Source organism: Hyperoodon ampullatus (genome assembly GCF_949752795.1).
Source record: "Hyperoodon ampullatus genome assembly, chromosome: 4".
NCBI classification, from domain to species: Eukaryota; Metazoa; Chordata; class Mammalia; order Artiodactyla; family Ziphiidae; genus Hyperoodon; species Hyperoodon ampullatus.
In genome coordinates, this window is record NC_136917.1 from 120,392,271 (window position 1) to 120,418,050 (window position 25,780).

Sequence of the window (25,780 nt, forward strand, 5' to 3'; positions counted from 1 at the left end):
CCACCAGAGAAGCCCCCTTCTTTTTTCTTTTTAAACGTTATTATGTCTTTTTCAACTAGAGCAATTTTTTAAAATATTTATTTATTTATTTATTTGGTTGTGCAAGGTCTTAGTTGAGGCAGGTGGGCTCCTTAGTTGCAGCGCATCGGCTCCTTAGTTCTGGCTTGCCGGCTCCTTAGTTGCGGCATGCAAACTGTCAGTTGAGGCATGCATGTGGGATCTAGTTCCCTGAGCAGGGATCCCTTAAAGTCCACCTTAAAAGAATGTTGAAAACACTACAGTGTCTATAAAAATTATCAACAGCTCCAAATTAATAAAGAGCTCAAATTAGTTTTCCAAAAATGGAATTGGATTCTATAAAAGGTGGCAAGTTCTATTTTTTAATAAGATAGAATAATATTTATTCTTTTTAACTTATAAAAGTAATGCACGATAAACATAAAAATACAAAAGAAAAAAGTCACAATTTTTCTGTAATAACCACAACTGTTAACATTTTGAATATGTTTTTCTTTTTCTTTCTTTTTCATGATTGAGGTGCTTTATTTGGGTGTCTGTTTAAAAATGCGGATGGGAGTGAGAGAACTGGGGAAATGGTGGTCAAAGGGTACAAACTTGCAGTTAGAAGATGAATAAATTTTGGAGATCTAATGTACAGCACTGTGATTCTAGTTAACAATACTATATTACATACTTCAAACTTACTAAGAGGGTAATCTTAAATATTCTCACCAAGATAAAGAAATGATAATTATGTAACATGATGGAGGTGTTAGCTAATGCCATGGTGGTCAAATCAACATGCTGTACATCTTAAACTTACCCAATGTTATACATCAATTATATCGCAAATTTTTTTTAAAAAGGCAAAAGAAAATCTCTAGTGAGACAGAACTAAAATGAGATTTATTTGAATAAAATACAATTGACAGTTGAAAAAATAAAGATGTGGATATGCTTTTCTAAATTTCCAATATTTTGGTTGACAAACAAATACAGAGAAGTATTCCAAATGAGAGTTGGGACTTACAGGAATGTTGTTAAAAAAAAAAAAAGTCCACATTCAGTGGAAAGCTGGACTAGATATCTTTTGGGACACTTCCAAGGCTAAGATTTTCAGATTCTTTTAGATTATGCCAGTCACTTTATCATATTTAAAGCAGTAAATTCCATGTACCACTGTTAAGCTATAAAAACACTGCAGTATTAGAACAGTTCCAAAAACACTGAAAAGCATTTCACTTGAAATTTGCAATTTAAATGACATTAAAGACAGAAACAAAAAAACATCAAAACAGAATTCTTATTGGATCATGGTGAGATTCTTCTCAAGCTGCAGAACAGTTTCCTTAAGGGCAGAATCCTCTGCCCAGTTGGCTTTACTCCCCAAAATGAGGTTCTGTAATTAAGAAAAAAATTTTTTTAATTAATGATCTAAGTACTCTTAAAAATTTAACAAGATTTTAAAAAAATCCTCAGGACTTCCCTGGTGGCGCAGTGGTTAAGAATCCACCTGCCAATGCAGGGGACACAGGTTCGATCCCTGGTCTGGGAAGATCCCACATGCCACGAAGCAACAAAGCCTGTGCACCTTAACTACTGAGCCTGCGCTCTAGAGCCCGCGAGCCACAACTACTGAGCCTGTGTGCCACAATTATTGAAGCCCGCGCACCTAGAGCCAGTGCTTCACAACAAGAGAAGCCTCCGCAATAAGAAGCCCACGCACCGCAATGAAGAGTAGCCCCTGCTCGCCGCAACTAGAGAAAGCCTGCACACAGCAATGAAGACCCAACACAACCAAAAGATAAATAATAAAACAAATAAATAAAATTTTTTAAAAAGAAGGTAGTTTTAAAATAAATAAAATAAATCCTTTCACTTATCAAATATTTACAGAACTAGGTGTGAACATTTACTCTGTGATGATGAAAAAAATAGTAATGCATTCTTGTATTCCCATTTCTACTTTCAGTAAGACTTCAACCTTGATCTACATAATGCTAGGGAATATTTACAATGTTTACAACAATTTTTATGCTTTGCCACTTTTTGTGGATAGTTTTTACCTATTAAGGATACTGGCAGTGTGTCCTAAAGGAAAAAGATTGCAGATGTGGTTCAGATTTCATTTTGCACTTCTATGGTGAAAAACAATTGAATTGTAAGTAACACGCATTATTTTTACAAGAGGTAAAAGAAGAGCTTAGTTTTTAGCCCTCGTAAAGCTTTAAGACCCTGACAAAGGTGAAGAATATTTTTGCAGTAGACAATGGAGGAATGATTAGGGTTATAATTAATGAAAACTCTGGTCATTATTCTTTTAAAAACTGCAGTCAATGATACTGAATTACTCATTGAAATACTGTTAAAAGAGATTTTAGAATATAAGTATTGAATTGTTATATATAAAAATATGAAAAACCTTGGCCTATATAAGGCACATTTTTGCTATAAGTGAATGAAAGGGATGGTATATATAAATCCAGTCAAATTTACAAAGGCAGGTGGAGGTAAGCATTCAAATATGACTGCACCACTAAGGGCTCTTTTTCTTTTAGGAACAAAGAGAGCTCCTAAGATTGGGCAAAGCTATATTCCGTTCAACAAAGCAATAGTTTCATTAAATCAAAATTAACACTAATTTAGAGGATATGAATAAAAACTAAGAAACACAGAATAACAGAAATTTCAAAGCAGTAGTAAGGAACACGTGCCAAAGAAACTTAAAATGATTCTGTACTTATTATGCAATCTTCCACTTGACGTTAACCTAGGGGATCTGGTTATTCCTAATCAAATCACCCGCTGCTATTAAAAAATAGGAGTAAGACCTGGGAAAGAATTTCTTATGGTGAGATATAAGACCTCATGTTCTATAAGGATATGCTTTACACATAACTGGCAGTTTTAACTGGGTATCTTCATAATTGAAAACTGGTAGTTTTAAGTATTTCATTTCATCAGTTCCAGAGACATTTTATAATTCAAAAAGTAAAAGAAGGGCTTCCCTGGTGGCGCAGTGGTTGAGAGTCCGCCTGCCGATGCAGGGGACACAGGTTCGTGCCCCGGTCTGGGAAGATCCCACATGCCACGGAGCGGCTGGGCCCGTGAGCCATGGGCGCTGGCCCTGTGCGTCCGGAGCCTGTGCTCCGCAACGGGAGAGGCCACAACAGTGAGAGGCCCACATAACGCAAAAAAAAAAAAAAAAAAAAAAAAAAAAAAAAGTAAAAGAAAAAAAAAAGTAAAGAGGGGGCTTCCCTGGTGGCGCAGTGGTTATGAATCCGCCCTGCCAGTGCATGGGACACGGGTTCGAGCCCTGGTCCGGGAAGATCCCACATGCTGTGGAGCAACTAAGCCCGTGAGCCACAACTACTGAGCCTGTGCTCTAGAGCCCACAAGCCACAACTACTGAGCCTGAAAGCCACAACCACTGAGCCTGTGTGCTGCAACTACTGAGCACGCGCACAGCAACGAAGACCCAATGTAGCCAAAAATGATAAATAAAATAAATAAATTTATTAAAAAAAAAAAAAGTAAAGAGGGACTTCCCTGGTGGTCCAGTGGCTAAGACTCTACACTCCCAATACAGGGGGGCCTGGGATTGATCCCTGGTGAGGGAACTAGATCCCACATGCCACAACTGAGAGTTCGCATGCCGCAACTAAAGATCCCGCATGCAGCAACGAAGATCCCGGCACAGCCAAATAAATAAATAAATATTTAAAAAAAAAAGCAAAGAAAAACCTCAGGCTAAATAAACACATAAAATTTAAAAACTGACATGATGGGGACTTCCCTGGTGGCGCAGTGGTTAAGAATCCGTCTGCCAGTGCAGGGGACAAGGGTTCAATCCCTGGTCCGGGAAGATCCCACATGCCGTGGAGGAACTAAGCCCGTGCACCCCAACTACTGAGCCTGCGCTGTAGAGCCTGCGCGCCACAACTATTGAAGCCCCTGTGCCTAGAGCCCGTGCTCTGCAACAAGAGAAGACAGAAGCCCGAGCACCACAACAAAGAGTAGCCCCTGCTCGCCAGAGCTAGAGAAAGCCTGTGTACAGCAAAGAAGACTCAACACAGCCAAAAAATAAATAAATAAGCTTAAAAAATAAAAATTTAAAAAAACCCTGACATGACAATAACTACCAATATTCATTGAGAATTTGCTTCGACCAGACATTATGCTAAACAGATTAACGTGAATTATCACCTTTAGTTCTAATAACCACTCTTCCTACACAAGGAAACTAATGCTTAGAAAAGTTAAATAATTTCCTCAAGGTCAGCAACTGTTTTAAAAAAATTTATTTTATTTTACTTATTTGTGCGTGGGCTTTTCTAGTTGCAGTGAGCGGGGGCCACTCTTTGTTGCGGTGCATGGGCTTCTCATTGCGGTGGCTTCTCTTGTTGCAGATCATGGGCTCTAGGTGCATGGGCTTCAGTAGTTGTGGCATGCAGGCAGGCTCAGTAGTTGTAGTGCAAGGGCTTATTTGCTCCGTGGCATGTGGGATCTTCCCAGACAGGGGATCGAACCGTGTTCCCTGCATTGGCAGGCGGATTCTTAACCACTGTGCCACCAGGGAAGTCCCTCAGCAACTATTAAGTAGCTGGCAGGATCTTAACTCTAGATTCCCATCACCCACATCCATGTTTTCCCCACTTCCCAACTTGAAGTCTAATGCTCTCCACCGTTATATCATTCTGCCTCCACAGAGCTGCTGAAATCATTTCCATTTATAAATGCCTAAGGTCTAATTATAACAAAAAACCAAAGCCTTAAATGCTAAATAGACATAAATTCAAGATATATGTAAACAGCTTGATATTCAGTACTGAATTATTTAGTAAGATCAAAAACTAAATGAAAATAAGCCTGAAAGTAATACAACCATTCATATTTTAAAAGTTCTTTACCCCGCTTCCTATTTTATAAAAATATTACCTGGAACACATGTTGAATAACTGTAGTAATCTGTATCTCCATCTCCAGGTTTTGTTGTATGGTCTTTATCTTGCCCGAATTTTCCATACTACCCAAATCATCTTTCTGTTTGTTCTTTTCAGTCTGTATTTCTAAAAGCTTCCTTTCTGAAGCTTGTTTTAACTCTATTGGGTTAAAAATAAAACGACATACTATATATGATAACTCCTATAAACAAGAATCTTGAAAACTTATGAAGCAGAACAGTTACTGATTATTTCAGTTAAGAGAAAATTTTTAATAAGCAGCATTTTAGGCTGCAGTTCCATTTTGATCTGAAAATGATTCCTCTGGTGCAAAACACCAATATTTTAATTTCATACTTAGTAATGTCCTCTGTGAGATGTTCAAGGTATGTATGTATGACAATGATACTGTCTACAAATGTTTGCTGTGGCATCACGTCAAAGAGGACTTACTCTGGGTTGCCAAAAAAATAGCAGGAGACATATGTAAGGAAATACTTTCCCCCCCTTTATTTACAAAAATTACAATATCAACAAGATGAATTTTCAAGGAAAGGTAAGATTCCCTTCTCAAGGGATAAATACCATCAACCATTTTTTTTGTTGTTCCCGAAATGTTCTGAGAACTAAACTAGAAATCTTCCTGGTAAACCCATCTTAAGTTGAAAATATCCTAAGTCAAAAACGCATTTAGTACACCTAATCTACCAAACATCACAGCTTAACTTAGCCTACCTTAAACATGCTCAGAACACTTACATTAGCCTGCAAATGGGCAAAATCATCTAACACAAAGCCTGTCTTATAACAATGTGTTAAATATCTCATGTAATTTATTGAATACTGTACTGAAGGTGAAAAACCTAATAGTTGTAAGTGTATTGGTTGTTCACCCTTGTGATCACGTGGCTGATAGGAGCTGGGGCTCGATGTTGCTGCCCAGCATCACATGGGAGTATGTTACTAGCCCAGGAAAAGAGCAAAATTCAAAATCTGAATTCAGTTTCTAGTAAATGCATATCATCATAAAGCCAAAAAATCATTAAGTCTAAACATCATAAGTTGGGGACAGATAGTATTTGAAAACATAAATGGGTGTATCTCAGGAGGTTGGTTCCTTGACAGGAATGCAATGGAAAAAAAGCCAAAGGGTGATTAGATCAGATGACCAGGACTACTTCTAACCCTGAGATTACTTACAAAAAGGCAAATCTACATAATATTTTAAAATAATAAATCATGCCTATACTGTTAAATGAAAAAAGCAGTTTACAACACAGAATAAAATTATGCCAATTTTATTTTATAAATAAGAAGCATTGAAGATCGATTATCTCTTGATAAAATTAAAAATTTAACTTTTCCTATGTATGTTTTTGTGTTTCTAAATTCTTTATAAAGAATGTGTTACTTCTGAAATACATTTCAATAAAACATTTCAATGCAAAAAGCCATCTCATGTTCATTAAGTTAAAAAGCTGTAGAACCATATGCATCAAGTGATCATTTAAAAATTATGTTTAGGGGGTTTCCCTGGTGGCACAGTGGTTAAGAATCTGCCTGCCAATGCAGGGGACACGGGTTCGAGACCTGTTCTGGGAAGATCCCACATGCCGCGGAGCAGCTAATCCCGTGCGCCACAACTATTGAGCCTGCGCTCTAGAGCCCGAGAGCCACAACTACTGAGCCCACATGCTTCAACCACTGAAGCCCGTGCGCCTAGAGCCCATGCTTCACAACAAGAGTAGCCACTGCAATGAGAAGCTGGCGCCCCGCAACTAGAGAAAGCCCGTGCGCAGCAACAAAGACTCAATGCAGCCAAAAATAAAATAAAATAAAATAAATTAATTTTAAAAAATTATGTTTATATAAATATATTTATATGGGTGTGGAAAAAGGCCTGGAATAATGTACTCCTAACTGCGGTCACAAAGGACGGAGGTATGGCTTTCACATTATACTTTTTTGTATTATTTGATATTCCTTCCCCCACTGAGAATGTCTTAATTTTTGTGATTTAAAGTTCTAAAACAACAAATCAAGCAAAATCCATTTTATATACTACTTTTTAAATTGCTATGTCCAAAGTTTTAAGAAAATTAAAAATTTTTTCAGTGATTGAGAGATCTGGCCTTATCAATCTTCATATTAAGTGAAAATGTGTTCTCCAAAAAGAAAAAAAAAAGTGTTCTACATACGCAATCTCTTCTTTCTAACATCAAGCAATTTGTCTTCCAAGTCCCGAGTTTCCTGTTATTAGAAATAAAAAGATTAAGGCACATAACCTAAGAACACACCTATAATATTTAAATCACTGAATTTTATCTATTCATATTTTCTAGAGCTCCAGTTTTCAATTCCTCTGTTTCCACACAACAAAAGGGAAAGGAAAAGTAGCTTAAATGATAAGTAGATAACTAGTCAGAAATAATGGAATTATGGAAAAGAGAGAAAACTTAAGGACAGTGAATTCCAACCATATCAGTCTCTTTGGGCAATCCTATTTAGTCACATACAGTTACCAGCAAGAATGTTACTGAAATCATGAGAATGCATAAGCAGCTTTATATTCAAAGTTACCTGCTGTGATTTCATTACTAATTTATTTAGACTTAGTACTTGTTTCATGTTATCCATGAACACACTGAAAAGGAATAAAAAATATGATTTATTAACAGTTAAAAAAACTCAATTAAGAAATCAGTTAGTATATATTTACTTTCATTATATTCACTGTACACTTCAATAGAGAGTCATTGTTTAACAAAATAAGTCTGGAACCAAAGTTTGATGTAAACTAAATTTGTTTAGAATTAGAGATGCACTTCCCTAGAAAAATTTTTGCTCACAGACAACAAAGAATATCAAATAACATTTGTTTTTTTTCTTGGCCGCACTGCATGGCATGTGGGATCTTAGTTCCCCGACCAGGGATCGAACCGGTGCCCCCTGCAGTGGAAGCTCGGTGTCTTAACCACTGGACTGCCAGGGAATTCCCCAAGAACATTTCTAAAAATCTCATATTTAGGGGGAAAAAACCCTAACAGCTTGCTAATACATAGCTTTTTTTTTGGAAATAGACTTTAGTTTTTAGACAAGTTTTAGGTTCGCAGCGGAACAGAGTGGAAGGGAAGCCCATGTACGTGCTGCCCCCACGTTTGCACAGCCTCCCCCCCAGCAGAATGATCCATTTGTTACAAATGATGAACCTACACTGACACATAATTATCACCGAGAGGCCATGATGTACATTAGGGTTAGGGTTCACTCTTGGTGTTGTACATTCTATGAGTTGACAAATGTATAATGACATGTATCTACCATTGTCATATCATACAGAATAGTTTCAGTGAATAAACTGCTTTTATCCCCATTTCTCCAACAAGTATTTCTTTCTTTTTTTTCAGTTAGTTAATTTATTTATTTTTGGTTGCGTTGGGTCTTTGTTGCTGCGCACGGGCTTTTTCTCTAGTTGCGGCAAGTGGGGGCTTCTCTTGTTGCGGAGCACGGGCTCTAGTGTGCGGGCTCAGTAGTTGTGGCTCGTGGGCTCTAGAGTGCAGGCTCAGTAGTTGTGGTGTATTGGCTTAGTTGCTCTGCGGCATGTGGCATCTTCCTGGACCAGGGCTCGAACCCGTGTCCCCTGCTTTGGCAGGCAGATTCTCAACCACTGTGCCACCAGGGAAGCCCCTCCAACAAGTATTTCTGAGTGACTACTACATGGCAAGACTGTGCCAGGCACCAGGAATATAAAACAGAATAAAACATAGTACATGTTTTCAAAGAATCTTATGGGGGAAAAAATAAATCTACAACCATCATATGGTTTCATTACAACCAGTAATGGATATGAACCCTTCTAAGAGTTGTGCAAAGGGTGGAACAAGGGAAATCCTTGAGTCTTAAAAGATGTAAAGTATAGTTGAACCTTGAACAATGCAGGTGGGGTGAGTGGTTAGGGACACCAACCATCCCACACAGTCAAGAGCACTGCTATCTCTGCCTCAAAAGCAAAGGAATTAAATGACTCACCCAAGGGCAGAAAGCTGAAACAGTTTGGATCAAACCCTAGTTCTTCTGATTCCACATATTGTGACTCTAACTAAACACAAATCTTCCCCCATACTTAGTTAACTAAAGATCTGTAAAATGAAAATACAGGTGCCATATTTATTGAAAAAAACCCCAAACAACCTGCATATAAGTGGACTTGGGCAGTTGAAACCCAGGTTGTTCAATGCTCGAGTGTAATTATGAAGATTACCTAGATCAAGCAGTTTAGTATGGCTGGAGTAAAAGGGTGGAAATAAGACTGGATGAGAATAGTGGTTCTCATATTTCAGAGTGCCACAATCCCTTGGAAGGCTCGTTGAATGTGGATTGCCAGCTCCCCATCTTCAGAGATTCTGAGTCAGCAGGTTTGGGATGGGACCAGCAATGTGACCATTGTGAAAATACTAATTATCCTGAAAATCAGCCAGGCATGAGAAACACTGTAGAAGGAGTTTACCTGGGAGGCTGAAAAAGGGGACTATTTGCACAGACCTGAGAGCTGAACTCATTTTCTGCTAGTTACAGCTATATGTGGTTGTAAACTTTAAGACAGGCTGAAGGCGCTGCCTCAGCCTACCTGGCCTTTGTGCTGTCTTTGGTGTCAATGCAATGAATCTATCCTGCACTCCTTTAACTCAAGAATGTTTTAAGCTCTCCTTTCGTGGGGGAGCAATATTTAGAGAGTTCAAATTCAGATTTTAGGATTTATGTAATCCTGGAGTTAAATAGAATATGGGAGGAATGGGTATCAGTCAGGGCTAAGACGTCCAGATAGAGAAAGTGCCAGATCCATCTTGGTACTTTTCCGGGGCCAACAATGGGGTGGTGGTGGTGGTGGTATTTTATCACAAGATTAGAGCTTAGGATCAGATTACAGATGACCTTGATTGCCGGGCCAATTATTGAACCTATGCAAGCTCATTTCTGCCAATACAAAAATGAGGAGTATATTTCCTATCTCATTGAGTTGTTGTTGGCTTAAATGAGATAGCATTGCTCCTGTTTTACAGTAAATCCCAAACGAAAGTTAACTTTCAAAACCTTCCTTCAGGGGCTTCCCTGATGGCACAGAGGTTGAGAATCTGCCTGCCAATGCAGGGAACACGGGTTCGAGCCCTGGTCCAGAAAGATCCCACATGTTGTGGAGCAACTAAGCCCGTGCGCCACAACTACTGAGCCTGCGCTCTAGAGACTGCGAGCCACAACTACTGAGCCCGCGTGTCACAACTACTGAAGCCCATGCGCCTAGAGCACGTGCTCTGCAACAAGAAGCCACTGCAATGAGAAGCCCGCATACCGCAACGAAGAGTAGCCCCCACTCACCACAACTAGAGAAAGCCCGCGCACAGCAACAAAGACCCAACGCAGCCAAAAATAAATAAATAAATTTATTAAAAGCAAAAACAATCTTCCTTCAAAATTCTCAGATTGGGGACTTCCCTGGTGGTCCAGTGGTTAAGACTCCACGTTCCCAATGCAGGGGGCCTGGGTTCGATCCCTGGTCAGGGAACTACATCCCGCATGCTGCAACTAAGACCTGGTGCAGCCAAGTAAATAAATAAATAAATACTAAAAAAAAAAATCCCAGATTGTATAGGTAAAACCTCCATTGCTTCTTAGGGTCCTGATCCATATGAAACAAAATGTCAACAGGACTATAAAAGTTGTAATGATGAGAAGGGCTCAGAGAATTTTTGTCATGTTTCTTATTCCCCAGATAAAGGTGGTTGGCAGCGACAGGTAATTAAAAAAAAAAAAATTCATAGAACTAGTCCTTATGCAGATCTCCCTTATTCCCATCCTTGCCAAATCCAGAAAAAATAAAATAAAACAAACAAAAAAACATACCTAGTCTTGGTGTTAATTTTCTCCAGGTGTTTTTTAAGTGCACTTGAAAGCTGCATCCTATAGAGGAAAAAAGCTTCCATTATAAAATATGGTTAACAGGGTACATTGAAAAAGAAAATTTAAAAATACGAAAAAGTAACGATTGATTTCTCTTTAAATATAACATAAAACAAAAGTAGGCTTTTAAACAGTATCATATGGGAAATACTTTGATAAGTAAGTTATAGAAATATGAAGGAACACCAATATGGATGGGGCTGTTGCATGCGGTTGTGCATATGGCCAGAGAGGGGGGCTGAGCAGACCTGACACCCAGCCTGAACTTGCTCTCCGAGCCGTCCACCTTGGTGCGGGGCTGTGAGGAAGCATTAAGGCACTACAAAATGTAATGTACAACACGATAAACATGTTTAACACTGGTGTAAGTTATATATGCAAGTTGTTAAGAGAATAAATCCTAAGAGTTCTCACCCCAAGAAAAAATTTTTTTTTGCTATTTCTTTAATTTTTTATCTATATGAGATGATGGATGTTCATTCAACCTAATGTGATAATCATTTCAGGATGCATGTAAGTCAAAACATTATGCTGCACACCTTAAACTTATACAGTGCTGTATGTCAATTATATCTCAATAAAACTGGAAGAAAAAAAAAGGTACTACAGAGATCAACATGGGCCCAAAATGTGTAGAGTTAGGGAATACAAAACCATACTTGACTGTGAACTTTAAAATGTGTCTATGTACAAGCAAGCACTGTAATTTATTTTTAAATTCAAATAGCTAATAAATAATAATAAAAAGGCAATCAGGGGCTTCCCTGGTGACGAAGTGGTTAAGAATCCACCTGCCAATGCAGGGGACAAAGGTTCGAGCCCTGGTCCGGGAAGATCCCACATGCCACAGAGCAACTAAGCCCGCGCGCCACAACTACTGACCCTGCGCTCTAGAGCCCAAGAGCCACAACCACTGAGCCTGTGTGCCACAACTACTGAAGCCCACACACCTAGAGCCTGTGCTCCGCAACAAGAGAAGCCACTGCAATGAGAAACCCATGCACTGCAAAGAAGAGTAGCCCCTGCTCACCGCAGCTAGAGAAAGCCTGTGCACGGCAATGAAGACCCAAAGCAGCCAAAAAAAAAAAAAAAAAAAAAAAAAGGCAATCAGCTCAGCAATATTAGTCATTTCATTAAAGGGGGATATCTTAATAGCTCTGAAGTCACCTTAGTTAAAAAATATGATCTATATAATGAGCCAGCATATGAAATGAGGGAAAAAAGTTCACTGCTAGAAGCAATTAAAAGGGATTTAACTACTTTTCAATTAAATATAAATAAATTCATCTGGGACGGCCAGAAATACAAGGAAAAAACTGTTAAGAGTCATTCACTTAATTGAGATTATTAATTCAGATCATAAGTCTATAATAGAGACCATCGTCTGTCTTATTAACAACTGTATGCCAGCTGCAGCACAAAGCTTACGACACAGTAAGCACTCAAATATTTGTTGAATGAATTTTAAAATATATATGCAAAGCCTAAAATTAAAAATATATTTAAACTCAATGACAATTCTTTTACTCCATTAAGAGTTACTGGAATTGGGGACTTCCCTGGTGGTCCAGTGGTTAAGACACCGAGCTTCCAATGCAGGGGACACAGGTTTGATCCCTGGTCGGGGAACTAAGATCCCATATGCCATGGGACAACTAAGCCCTTGAGCCACAACTACTGAGCACACAAGCCACAACTAGAGAACCTGCATGCCGCAACTGTTGAGCTCGAGCGCCAAAACTAGAGAGAAGCCCACGTGCCGCAATGAAGATCACGCGTGCCCCAACTAAGACCCAATGCAGCCAAAAAATAAAATAAATAAACAAATATTTTCAAAAAAAAGTTACTGGGCTTCCCTGGTGGCGCAGTGGTTGAGAGTCCGCCTGCCGATGCAGGGGACGCGGGTTCGTGCCCCGGTCCGGGAAGATCCCACATGCCGCGGAGCGGCTGGGCCCGTGAGCCGTGGCCGCTGAGCCTGCGCGTCCGGAGCCTGTGCTCCACAACGGGAGAGGCCACAACAGTGAGAGGCCCACGTACCGCAAAAAAAAAAAAAGAAAAAGTTACTGGAGTAAATGAATCCATATAATCCTTTCAAACACAGAATGAGATTTTTTGTTTGTTTGTTTGTTTTTTTGCGGTACACGGGCCTCTCACTGTTGGGGCCTCTCCCGTTGCGGAGCACAGGCTCCGGACGCGCAGGCTCAGCGGCCACGGCTCACGGGCCCAGCCGCTCTGCGGCATGTGGGATCTTCCCGGACCGGGGCACGAACCCGCGTCCCCTGCATCGGCAGGCGGACTCTCAACCACTGCGCCACCAGGGAAGCCCCAGAATGAGATTTAAACTCACACTTTAATTGTCTTGACTGACATTTCCTTATTAACCCTATCTTATGTAACTTCTTCAAATGAAGACATTAATGAATGACGTAACTTTTCTCTCAGGGCTCAAAATTCGTGGGACCATTATCTAAAGTTCATTTTGATGGATTACTTCAGACTAGTTAAAATATCCCCTCCACCTTGAGCCATACACATTTTGCATACTTAAAAGGTAATAATTACCTGTCTAACGCAAGCTTTTTCATTTCAATAGCAATTTTTGCCTCTTCAATTTCTTCTTCCAGTTCTTCAATTTTACTGCCAAAGAAGCATGAACAAAAGAATTTCAGCAATATCAGAAAAAGTAACTACTTGAATAAAGGTATAAAGTAAATCTTTGAAGAAAGTAGAATGCCTGTTCTCTAAATAAAAGTATTCTACAGGCTCCCCACACTTATGCATTTACAGATTTGGTAAACTGATTCCTGCTATGATACTTTGCTAAGTATCTTCTTAAGGTGTGGAGGATGCCAAAAGTGCTAATATGATCACTCATGTGCATGTAAGTCTACATCCCACATCAACAACTTCTCAATACGTGCATGACAAATTACTTGGAAAAAAAAGGAAAGGAAAAAGAAAGACAATACTATAAGATGGATAATATTATTAAATCTATAAAAACCACAACTAAAATTTTAAAATATGACCTACGCTTCAATTTCCTTTTCCTGCATGATTTGTTCTGGAGTTTTTTCTTCATCTACAAATAAATAAATTTTTGACGTTAGTAGTGTTTTATAAAAGCATTGTCCAAAAGAAATATAATGTAGGGCTTCCCTGGTGGCACAGTGGTTGGGAGTCCGCCTGCCAATGCAGGGGATGCGGGTTCGTGCCCCGGTCCGGGAGGATCCCACATGCCGCGGAGCGGCTGGGCCCGTGAGCCATGGCTGCTGGGTCTGTGCGTCCGGAGCCTGTGCTCTGCAGCGGGAGAGGCCACAACAGTGAGAGGCCCGCGTACCGCAAAAATAAAAAAAAAATAAAAAAAAATAAATAAATTAAGGGCTGCCCTACTTGTGCCCTGAACAGGATTATATAAAAAAAAAAAAAAAAAAAAAAAAGAAATATAATGTAAGCCACAAATGCAAACCAAATATGTAATTTTAAATTTCATTTCCACACTACAAAAGAAACAAATGAAATTATTTTAATATAGCTTATTAAACCCAACAGATCCAAAATATTATCATTTCAACATGTAATCAATTTCTAATTACTACTGAAATATTTCACAATCTTTTCTTCTGTGCGTATTTTACATTTACAGTCGTTCTGAATGAGGACTAACCACATTTCAAGTGTTCCACGGTCACATGGAGCTAATGTCTACCACGTCGGACAGCAGTTTTAGAATGATAGAAAAAGAGTAAAAAATGAACAAGATCAATGTAAAAAACAAAACTGTATGTCTATATATTAGCAACAATAGGAAATTAAAATTTAAAAATACATGTAAAATTGCACACAAAACCACAAAATACTTAAGGATAAATTTAACAAAATATGTGTATGACCTCTACACTGAACACTACCAAATACTATAAGTTCATTTAATTTAATTAATTTATTTATTTGTTTTTGGCTGTGTTGAGTCTTCATTGCTGCGTGTGGGCTTTCTCTAGCTGCGGCGAGCAGGGGCTATTCTTCGTTGTGGTGTATGGGCTTCTCACTGCGGTGGCTTCTCTTGCTGTGGATCATGGGCTCTAGGCACACGGGCTTCAGTAGTTGCAGCACACGGGCTTTAGTAGTTGTGGCTTGAGGGCTCTAGAACACAGGCTCAGCAGTTGTGGTGCATGGGCTTAGTTGCTCCGTGGCATGTGGGATCTTCCCGGACCAGGGCTGAACCCGTGTCCCCTGCACTGGCAGGCGCATTCTTAACCACTGCGCCACCAGGGAAGACCCCATTACAAAATACTGAAATGGAAAGAAACACTATCTATATGTATTGGGAGAATCATTATCGCTAATATAACAATTTCACCCATACTGATCTATAGATCCCACTCAAATCCCAGTCAAATCTGTAGAAATTGACATACTGATTTTAAATGCATATAGAAAAACAAAGGACCAAGAATAGTCAAAGCAATTTTGACAAAGAATGTTGAAGGACTTACAAGAGCTGATAATCAAGACTTACTATAAAGATACAGTAATCCAAACAGTGTGGTACCATTGTAAAGACAGACAAATACCTCAAAGGAACAGAAGAAAAAGTCCAGAAATAGACCTACACATATACAATGGATAAAGAAAAGTCTTTTCAACAGTGCTAGAAAAACTGGATTTCTATATGGAAAACAAATGAACCTTGATCCTTACTTAGCACACACCATACAGAAAAGTTAATCCAAAAGTAGCAGGATACAAAATTAATGCACAGAAATCTCTTGCATTCCTACACACTAATGATGAAAAATCTGAAAGAGAAATTAAGGAAACACTCCCATTTACCACTGCAACAAAAAGAATAAAATACTTAGGAATAAACCTACCTAAGGAGACAAAAAACCTGTATGCAGAAAACTTATATAAGACACTGATGAAAGAAATTAAAGATGATACAAACAGATGGAGAGATATACCATGTTCTTGGATTGGAAGAATCAACATTGTGAAAATGACTATACTAGCCAAAGCAATGTATAAATTCAATGCAATCCCTATCAAACTACCAATGGCATTTTTCACAGAACTAGAACAAAAAATTTCACAATTTGTATGGAAATATAAAAGACCCCGAATAGCCAAAGCAATCTTGAGAAAGAAAAATGGAGCTGGAGGAATCAGGCTCCCTGACTTCAGACTATATGACAAAGCTACATTAATCAAGACAGTACGGTACTGGCACAAAAACAGAAATATAGATCAATGGAACAGGATAGAAAGTCCAGAGATAAACCCACACAAGTATGGTCACCTTATTTTTGATAAAGGAGGCAAGAATATACAATGGAGAAAAGACAGCCTCTTCAATAAGTGGTGCTGGGAAAACTGGACAGCTACATGTAAAAGAATGAAATTAGACCGCTCCCTAACACCATACAGAAAAATAAACTCAAAATGGATTAAAGACCTAAATGTAAGGCCAGACACTATAAACTCTTAGAGGAAAACATAGGCAGAACACTCTGACATAAGTCACAGCAAGATCCTTTTTGACTCACCTCCTAGAGAAATGGAAATAAAAACAAAAATAAACAAATGGGACCTAATGAAACTTAAAAGCTTTTGCACAGCAAAAGGAAACCATAAACAAGACAAAAAGACAACCCTCAGAATGGGAGAAAATATTTGCAAACGAAGCAACTGACAAAGGATTAATCTCCAAAATATACAAGCAGCTCATGCAGTTCAATATCAAAAAACCAAACAACCCAATCCAAAAATGGGCAGAAGATCTAAAGAGACATTTCTCCAAAGAAGATATACAGATTGCCAACAAATACATGAATGGATTCTCAACATCCTTTCATTAGAGAAATGCACTAATCATTACAGAAATGCAAATGAAACTATGATGAGGTATCACCTCACATCGTTAAGAATGGCCATCATCAGAAAATCTACAAACAATAAATGCTGGAGAGGGTGTGGAGAAAAGGGAATCCTCTTGCACTGTTGGTGGGAATTTAAACTGATACAGCCACTATGGAGAACAGTATGGAGGTTCCTCAAAAAACTAAAAACAGAACTACCATACGACCCAGCAATCACATTACTGGGCATATACCCTGAGAAAACCATAATTCAAAAAGAGTCATGTACCACAATGTTCACTGCAGCTCTATTTACAATAGCCAGGACATGGAAGCAACCTAAGTGTCCATCGACAGACGAATGGATAAAGAAGATGTGGCACATATACACAATGGAATATTACTCAGCCATAAAAAGAAACGAAATTGAGTTATTTGTAGTGAGGTGGATGGACCTAGAGTCTGTCATACAGAGTGAAGTAAGTCAGAAAGAGAAAAACAAATACCGTATGCTAACAGATACATATGGAATCTAAAAAAAAAAATGGTTTTGAAGAACCGAGGGCAGGACAGGAATAAAGACACAGACATAGAGAATGGACTTGAGGACACGGGGAGGGGGAAGGGCAAGCTGGGACGAAGTGAGAGAGTGGCATGGTCATATACACACTACCAAATGTAAAATAGATAGCTAGTGGGAAGCAGCCACAGAGCACAGGGAGATCAGCTCGGTGCTTTGTGTACATCTAGAGGGGTGGGATAGGGAGGGTGGGGTGGGAGGGAGACACAAGAGGGAGGAGATATGGGGATATATGTATAGCTGATTCACTTTGTTATACAGCAGAAACTAACACACCATTGTAAAGCAATTATACTCTAATAAAGATGTTAAAAAAAAAAAAAAAAGAATCACAGTCCTGAACGTTAAACCTAACACTTTAAGACTTCTAGAACAAAACACAGGAGAAAATCTTTGCAAGCTTGGGGTAGTCACAGTTTCTTAGATAGAACTCAAAAACCACAAAGCACAAAAGAAAAGGGTGAAAAATAGTGCTTCATCAAAATTAATGCCTTCTGCTCCTCAAAAGACACTGTTAAGGAAATAAAAAAGCAAGCAACAAACTAGGAGAAAATTTCTGCCATATATGTATACATATGTATATACACACACACATATATATTTATTTATTTACCTGAAAAAGGACTGTATTCTTGTTTTTAAAGGAGTGAATATTTTATTCTTTAGTGTTTACTAGAATACATCATGTATTCAGTTATAATTAAAGAACTCAAACTCAATGAGACTAACAATCCAATTAAAAAATGGGTAAGGATTTGAATGGACATTTCATAAAAGTAGATGTATAAATTGCCAATAAGACATGAAAAGATAATCAACAACATTAGTTATTAGGGAAATGTAAATTAAAACCACATAAGATACCATTATGTACTTACTAGAATGGCTAAAATTTAAAAAGACTAACAGGGGACTTCCCTGGTGGTGCAGTGGTTAAGAATCCACCTGCCAATGCAGGGGACATGGGTTCGATCCCTGGTCTGGGAAGATCCCACATGCCACGGAGCAACTAAGCCCGTGTGCCACAACTACCGAACCCGCGTGCCACATCTACTGAAGCCCACCCACCCTAGAGCCTGTGCATTGCAACTACTGAGCCCACATGCTGCAACTACTGAGCCCGTGCTCCACAATAAGAGAAGCCACTGCAATGAGAAGCCCACACAGCACAGTGAAGAGTAGCCCCTGCTCACTGCAACTAGAGTAACCCACGCACAGCAATGAAGACCCAACACAACCAAAAAATAAATTAACTAAAAAAAAATGGTGAATTTTATTACACAAATTAAGTCACAAAAGGAAGATGTCAGAAACAAAAAAATACATACCATATAAATCCATTTACATCAAATTCTAGAACAGTGTTGTCCAAAGCACTGTTCTGTTGTGATGAATGAAATGCTTAATATCTGCACTGTCCAATATGGTAGCCACCAGCCACATTGTGGCTTAAGCATTTGATATGTGATTAGTGCAACAAAGAATTTTAAATTTTATTTGATTTTAATTAACTTAACTTTAAAAGGCCACCTGTAGCTACTGGCTACTGTATTGGACAGCACTACTCTAGAAGACAAATCTATAGCAACAGAAATCAAATTGATAGTTGCTGGGGTCAGGGTGGGGACTGAGTGTGAAGTGGCACGGGCAGGTGTGACAGAAATGTTCTATGTCTTGATTGTGGTGGTAGTTACAGAGATGTATACATTTGTCAGAACTCATCAAATTGTACCCTTAAAATAGATGCACTTACTGTAAAAAAAATTTCTTCATGCAATAAAGTGTCAGTAATATATATATATATATATATTTTTTTTTTTTTTTTTTTTTTGCGGTACGCGGGCCACTCACTGCTGTGGCCTCTCCCGTTGCGGAGCACAGGCTCTGGACGTGCAGGCTCAGCGGCCATGGCTCACAGGCCCAGCCGCTCCGTGGCATGTGGGATCTTCCTGGACCGGGGCACAAACCCGTGTCCCCTGCATCTGCAGGTGGACTCTCAACCACTGCGCCACCAGGGAAGCCCTCAGTAATATATTTTTTAATGGTAAAACACTAATCAATTTTAGAGAAATATCTTCTCTCAAGACTACAACCTAACTACTTATGGTTCGCTTCAAATCTGTCCTCTCCTTTAGTTGTAGAAATTCTAGAGTGTGGACTATTAAATCTACTCAAGTTTTCAGATGTCACAACCCCTTAAAAATAAAATTATCTATACAGGGAAAACAAGAACTGCATGAGGAAGCAGACTCTTTTATCACTTGGATTTTAGCTTTAAGGTCATCTTCTCGAAGAAGCCATCTCTGATTCCTCTGTCTAAAGTAGACACTCCCTCTTATCACACCATTATTTCCTTCATCATATTTACCCCACCTCATAATTATCTCACATGTTTCTTTGCTTACCTGTTTTGCTACATAGAATTTAAGCTCCATGAGGGTAAAGTCTGCCTTGTTCAACACCATATCTCCATCCCTAGCATCAATTCATTCAACTATGAGTGCAGGAATACTCATAGAGATAATTCTTCAATGGTCCAAATTTTGAATAGCTTTCCCTCTATACCTCAACATCTAAGATAAAATATACTTTTTTATTATGTGGGCTCTCATGCCAGAAAAAGCATTAGGCATATCTTACTTCTCATCTCTAAGGTAAACATAATTGGTTTAATACAAGGAACATGGGCTTTGGAAACAAGAACACCATTAATTCCTCCAGGGGAAAGGCAGTGACCTACTAACCATCTTTAAGTTAAGCATTTTTTAAACTGAAGTATAGTTGATTTACAATGTTGTATCAGTTTCAGGTATACAGCAAAGTGATTGAGTTATATATATATATATATATATATATATACACACACACACATATATATATATTTTATATATGTAATAGATATTCTTTTTCAGGAGGTAAGCATTATTGATGTAACAAAAACATGGCTTTGGAGGCAAGAAGGCCTGGTTCATATCCTACTTCCTATAGTTACTAGTTACAGTAAGCAGAAAAGAGGCTGGGGGGCCCAGTTTTTTAGGGTTTGGTTTGGTTTGGTTTTTTGCAAAATATGACTTTAGAAACCCTGGAATGGAGATGGAAAACACACCAGAAATGCCTTCAGATCTATGGCCTTAAAGAGAGCTTGAGCAGAGCTCAAAAATTACCTAAGTTCAAACACAGATTCAGGGAAGTGGTTAAGACATCTATGAGGTCCCTCGGCTTTTCCATAATTTTTTTTTTTTTTTTTTTTGCGGTACGCGGGCCCCTCACCGTTGCCGCCTCTCCCGTTGTGGAGCACAGGCTCCGGACGCGCAGGCTCAGCAGCCACGGCTCACGGGCCCAGCCGCTCCGTGGCATGCAGGATCCTCCCGGACCGGGGCACGAATCTGTGTCCCCTGCATCGGCAGGTGGACTCTCAACCACTGTGCCACCAGGGAAGCCCCACAATTTTTTTTTTTAAAAAGATTTATCTATTTATTTTGGAGGCGCCAGGCCTTAGTTGCGGCACACGAGATCTTCGTTGTGGCATGTGGGTTCTTTTAGTTGCAGCATTCATGTGGGATCTAGTTCCCTGACCAGGGGTTCAACCTGGGCCTCCTGAGCTGGGAGTGCAGAGTCTCATCCACTGGACCACCAGGGAAGTCCCTCCACAATTCTTGATTCCACCTAGTGTACTATTTGATTTTATTCTTTAAGCTTATTTCATGGGGAAAGAAAGAGTAACCAAAATCTATCTTTGTGATCCAAGGGTTTACAATAAATCAGGTGGCTATTAGGTGGTTATTATTTCAGGATGACTAAACCATCATTTTACTACTCTCTTGGTCCCTGAGATTTCTGGATTAATAATTTTAAAAGATAAATTAAAAATTTTTCTGTGTTTAGAATTGAAAATTTTCACTTACGCCTTTATGCCTCTTCTGCTCTCATGCTGATAATCCAGTGTTTCTCAAAGTATAGGTCTCAGATCACTTGCTTAACAATCATCTAATCTGCTAATTTAATATTCAGGTTGTTGATGGTAGCAAGTTTTGTGATACCCTAAACCCCCACAGGGATTTCCCAATTCTCTGATCAACAGAACTTAATTGTCCTGTATTGTTATTTACTTGTTTTATATACATTTCTTGAATTCCTAATGAGTTCCTTAGGGCCAGGGCAAGCCTGCTTTTTGCATTCTTACAGGGTATAGTACTGCATTATGCTGGCCCTCCCATTCCCTAAATAAATAAATTTTTGTAAAATTGGTGTTTTCCCTGGAGTTTTGTTCATCAACAAACTCACAAAACCTTATTTGAAAATGAAAATACTTACTTGCATCAACCATTGACTTATATTCCAAGAGTTGTTGTTTGGTCTGTGCTCTTACCCTGAAAACAGATAAAGACAAGAAAGTTATATACTTATTGAGGTTTTACTCATTACTATATTATAAATCAACTCATCTTTTTTGCAAGCTGATGCAACAAAATGAGTATAAATAAATAGCATTAAGGTCTTCCATTTTGGCCTATTTCATTTAAAACGGGCATAAAGAATTTAAGGCCTCAGAAAAATACTCAAAATGAAATACAGTAGAAAAACAGCATCTGTGAGGAAAAGTTTAAAATTTGATTTTAAAATTTATTCTTAATGGGCCACACTGAAATGAGGCTTAAAGAGAAGGGCTACACAAAGAAATAGATCAAAACGAGTCAGGTGGACCTTTGTGAGAGAATAGTGTTTGGTAGCCAGGACCCCTTTTGGGCATTTCTTCCTAAGTGGAATACACAACAAATAAGGGAATAGGGGAAGGTAATACAGGGAAGCTATTCTTTCCAGGAGTTGATGAAGCCCATGTATGCATTCAAGAAGGCCACGGGACGGGCTTCCCTGGTGGCGCAGTGGTTGAGAGTCCGCCTGCCGATGCAGGGGATACGGGTTCGTGCCCCGGTCTAGGAAGATCCCACATGCCGCGGAGCGGCTGGGCCCGTGAGCCATGGCCACTGAGCCTGCACATCCGGAGCCTGTGTTCCGCAACAGGAGAGGCCACAACAGTGAGAGGCCTGCGTACAGCCAAAAAAAAAAAGAAGGCCATGGGATACTCTAGCTGTGGACAGTGGCTAATATGGCCGTCCAGAATTGACAATGGACTGCAGCAGCATTTTCCTATATGGCGCCAAGAACTCTGGATAGGGAATGGCCAGATCCAAAGACTCATAGATAAAATGAATGGGAATAGTTAAAGCAAGAGCTCCGACCCGGTGTCTTCTAAACTTCTTCCTCTGATGGATATACTATAAAAGACTGTCGATAGGGCCTCCCTGGTGGCGCAGTGGTTGAGAGTCCGCCTGCCGATGCAGGGGATACGGGTTCGTGCCCCGGTCTGGGAGGATCCCATATGCCGCGGAGCGGCTGGGCCCGTGAGCCATGGCTGCTGAGCCTGCGCATCCGGAGCCTGTGCTCCGCAACGGGAGAGGCCACAACAGTGAGAGGCCCGCATACCACAAAAAAAAAAAAAAAAAAAAAAAAAAAAAAAAAAAAAAAAAAGACTGTCGATAACGAAGTTCCCATCACTGTTGCCTATCCCTGTCCACAGGTCCCACAACTCACTCTCAGAGGGTCGGGTATATGGCCCCAAGACTGGGGTGAGACCTTGAGAGAATACAAAGAAGTTCACGAATCATGTGAGAATGGGTGAGAGCATGACTCCATCTTTGAGAAGCCTTTGAAGGAGAGGATGGTGGGTCTTGGGAAATACAACTCTGTTTGACAGAGACTCTTCATAGTAAGCCGACCAGATCAAATCAGCTTGAACCTGCAGAACAGTTCCTGGGCAAAGACATCTACATAATCATGAGAAAAAAGGTTGATCCTGAGGTTCTGGAGCCCCAGATGCTGCCAAAGTGCCTCCATGAGGCTGGCCTGCTCAAATATGGAATAGTGTGATCTCAGGTTGTCACTGACACCAACGCCAAAGAAATCGAGGGCGATCACTGAATGAAACTGGACGGTCTGACCTACCTAAATCTTGTACCAATCATAACTGGACGTTGGAAAGCCACATAGAAGCATGACTATCTCCAGACTTCCAACCATACCCACAGAATCCTAGTAGGAGACGTGCAGTCCCTTGTAGGTGAAAAATTTCCCTGACAATTTCCATGAGTGAAGAGCAGGGGAAAGTGGGGGTGGGAGGGGAGGCAGAACGTGCAGATAAGCCACAGGCAGAGGCATGGCCAATAGCCCCACCTGGACCCACAATTCCCCCATCCTGATTCAGGTAAGACCTGGGCTACAAGATTCCATGTTTGGGGGAACCTCTTGTGCACTGGTAGGAGGGAATTTTTAAAGTGAGGTTGTGAGGTTTTTTATTATTAGGCAAGGCCTTTCAAAGCAGCGGTAAAGCCAAAATACTTTTACAAAGCTTTTTTTTTTTTTAAATCACTTTGTTTTGATTTAGAACAGAAATCTGCAAATTGTTTTCCGTAAAGGACCAGATAGCAAATATTTTAGGCTTTGTGAGTCATATAGTATCTGCTGCAACTACTCAACTCAGCCCTTGAAGCAGGAAAGTTGTGTTCCAATAAAACTTTACTTAAGGGGACTGAAATTTAATTTCACATAATTTTCATCTGTTATTAAATATTCTTGTGATTTCCCCCCCCAACCATTTACACACATGAAAACTATTCTTAGCTTGAGGGGGTCACACAACAACAGAGTAGGATGGATAAGGCCAGGGCCACAGTTGCCCACTGGTGTAAAAGACTGATGTCCTTTCTCATCAAATCTTGCCCTAGCAACGTAGAGACGTTGCTTCCTGGTAGAAAATATAACAAATGAAGCTTCTGCATTGAAAAGGGCCATAGCTATAAGAGAAAAGGGCGGAGCCACCTCCCTCCGGTGTTATCAGGGCTTCGATGCAACCCACAAAAGGGCTTGAAAATCGGGGCCCCAGGGCATGAGTGGGTAAGAAAGGAGGCGTTAATTACAGCTCCCTAGGCTCTAAAGGCCCTTAACTGACTCCAGAATATCTCGTTTAATGCCCACAGCAACTCTTCTGGGAAGCTGTCATTTTTCTCTCCTTTGCCAAGATGAAGAAAGGGGCTTAAAGAGCTTAAGTGAATGATGCAGTCACGCAGCCATTAAGCGACCGACGCTGAATTCGAACCCTGGACATTCTAAGAAAAGCGGGGAGCTCCTGGCCACGACGCCCACTTTGTTCCCGCCCAGCCGGCCAGAGGGAACAACCTGAGCAACAGGGTCATGCGGTCCTCGGGAGGCGCCTCCTGGGCGCCGGCGACCTGCGGCGGCTCGTCTTCCCCTCTGGAGTCCGCGGTCTCGCCAGCGGCTTGCTCCTCGGACTGCGTCTCCATCCGCGGCGCGAAAAGCTACCACTCAGGACCGGTACTCTCTTCCCTACAAGGGGCCGCTTTTCCCGCCACTAAATTGACAACGGAAGGGGTCGCAGGGTCATGGCGCTCCGCCCCGCCCCGCCCCTTCCTCCGCAGGGCCCCGCCCTTTCCGCCCAGGTCTCTGGTGGCTGCTGTCCTTTCTTCTACCCTGCCTGGCCCAGGTACTAGTTAAAACCGTTACAGACCACTAGTGAAAGTTGGAAGCACTTTGATTTAGCGTCAGCTCTGTCGAGTGCTGGGCTAAGGGCTATATGCAGCAACCGTTCGGGGGCACTCCCCGGCTCCTGGCACCGCGGCCTAGAGGGGAGAACCCCGACATCACAGGTCTTTTCAGCCTTGGAGCTGGGATAGCCCTTACTGACCCACCTTAGCACTCCTCTTCCATCCGCGGCCTTGGAAGATGGCTGTGCCGGGCAGGCTGGCAAAGGTAAACATTGGAGGGTTAGGTAGACTTTTGCTCTGAGCTCATTAAGTCCAGGCCCCTCATTTTGCGGAGAAGAGAGTGGCCCAAGTTCAGAGATACCCACTTCCTCCCCACGAGGCAGTGCAGACTTCCAGTTTGAAATTCAACTGTCAGTAAGATTCGAACTCGTAACAGAGTTGGGTGCCCCCAAGTGTCAGTTTGATGATCCGGCAGATTACAATTGAGCTTTCTTGGCTGAGCAGTGACCGGGCAACGCAGGACATAAATGCCTGACTGGTTTGTAGCTTTTCACTATGGTCAGTCGTGTAAGGGGGACAGTCTTTGCCGCACAAGCACAAGCAGCTCGGGCCTCTGAACAACAGAGCCGAGCATTCCCTTCTATCGCGAGTTGCCCCTGAGTTATACTTGTTCACACAATTCTCCCCTTTCTTCCTATTATCAGTAATTCAGCTCCTGGTAAAAGGTTCAAAGGCACGGTCGGATGTAAAATGTTAGGTTCACCACTCCTGCTACCAAATTCCTGGAAGAACATTTGGCTTCCTTTTTTCTTTACAAAAAAGTGACCCTATTCTTTTTGCACTTAACTGCTTTTATCGGGATGTCTTCCAATATCTCACACCAAT

At 40.5% G+C, this 25,780-nt stretch overlaps 1 protein-coding gene and 1 pseudogene across 2 annotated transcripts; both read right to left on the reverse strand.

Annotated features, from left to right (window-relative positions):
- Positions 1-887: 887 nt before the first annotated feature.
- CENPH (centromere protein H) lies at positions 888-24,694 on the reverse strand (the record flags this gene model as incomplete). Its single annotated transcript, XM_079703637.1, has 9 exons — positions 888-1,399; positions 4,939-5,102; positions 7,142-7,193; positions 7,524-7,587; positions 10,842-10,898; positions 13,461-13,535; positions 13,932-13,980; positions 21,651-21,706; positions 24,570-24,694. 9 exons carry the CDS (start codon positions 24,692-24,694, stop codon positions 1,304-1,306), a joined length of 738 nt encoding a protein of 245 aa, XP_079559763.1. The 3' UTR covers positions 888-1,303.
- On the reverse strand, positions 21,991-23,588 carry LOC307052208 (mesoderm-specific transcript homolog protein-like; annotated as a pseudogene). Its single transcript has 3 exons — positions 22,858-23,588; positions 22,421-22,612; positions 21,991-22,003 (listed from the first exon to the last, which is right to left on the reverse strand). The product of its transcript is annotated as a mesoderm-specific transcript homolog protein-like (transcript).
- Positions 24,695-25,780: the final 1,086 nt, after the last annotated feature.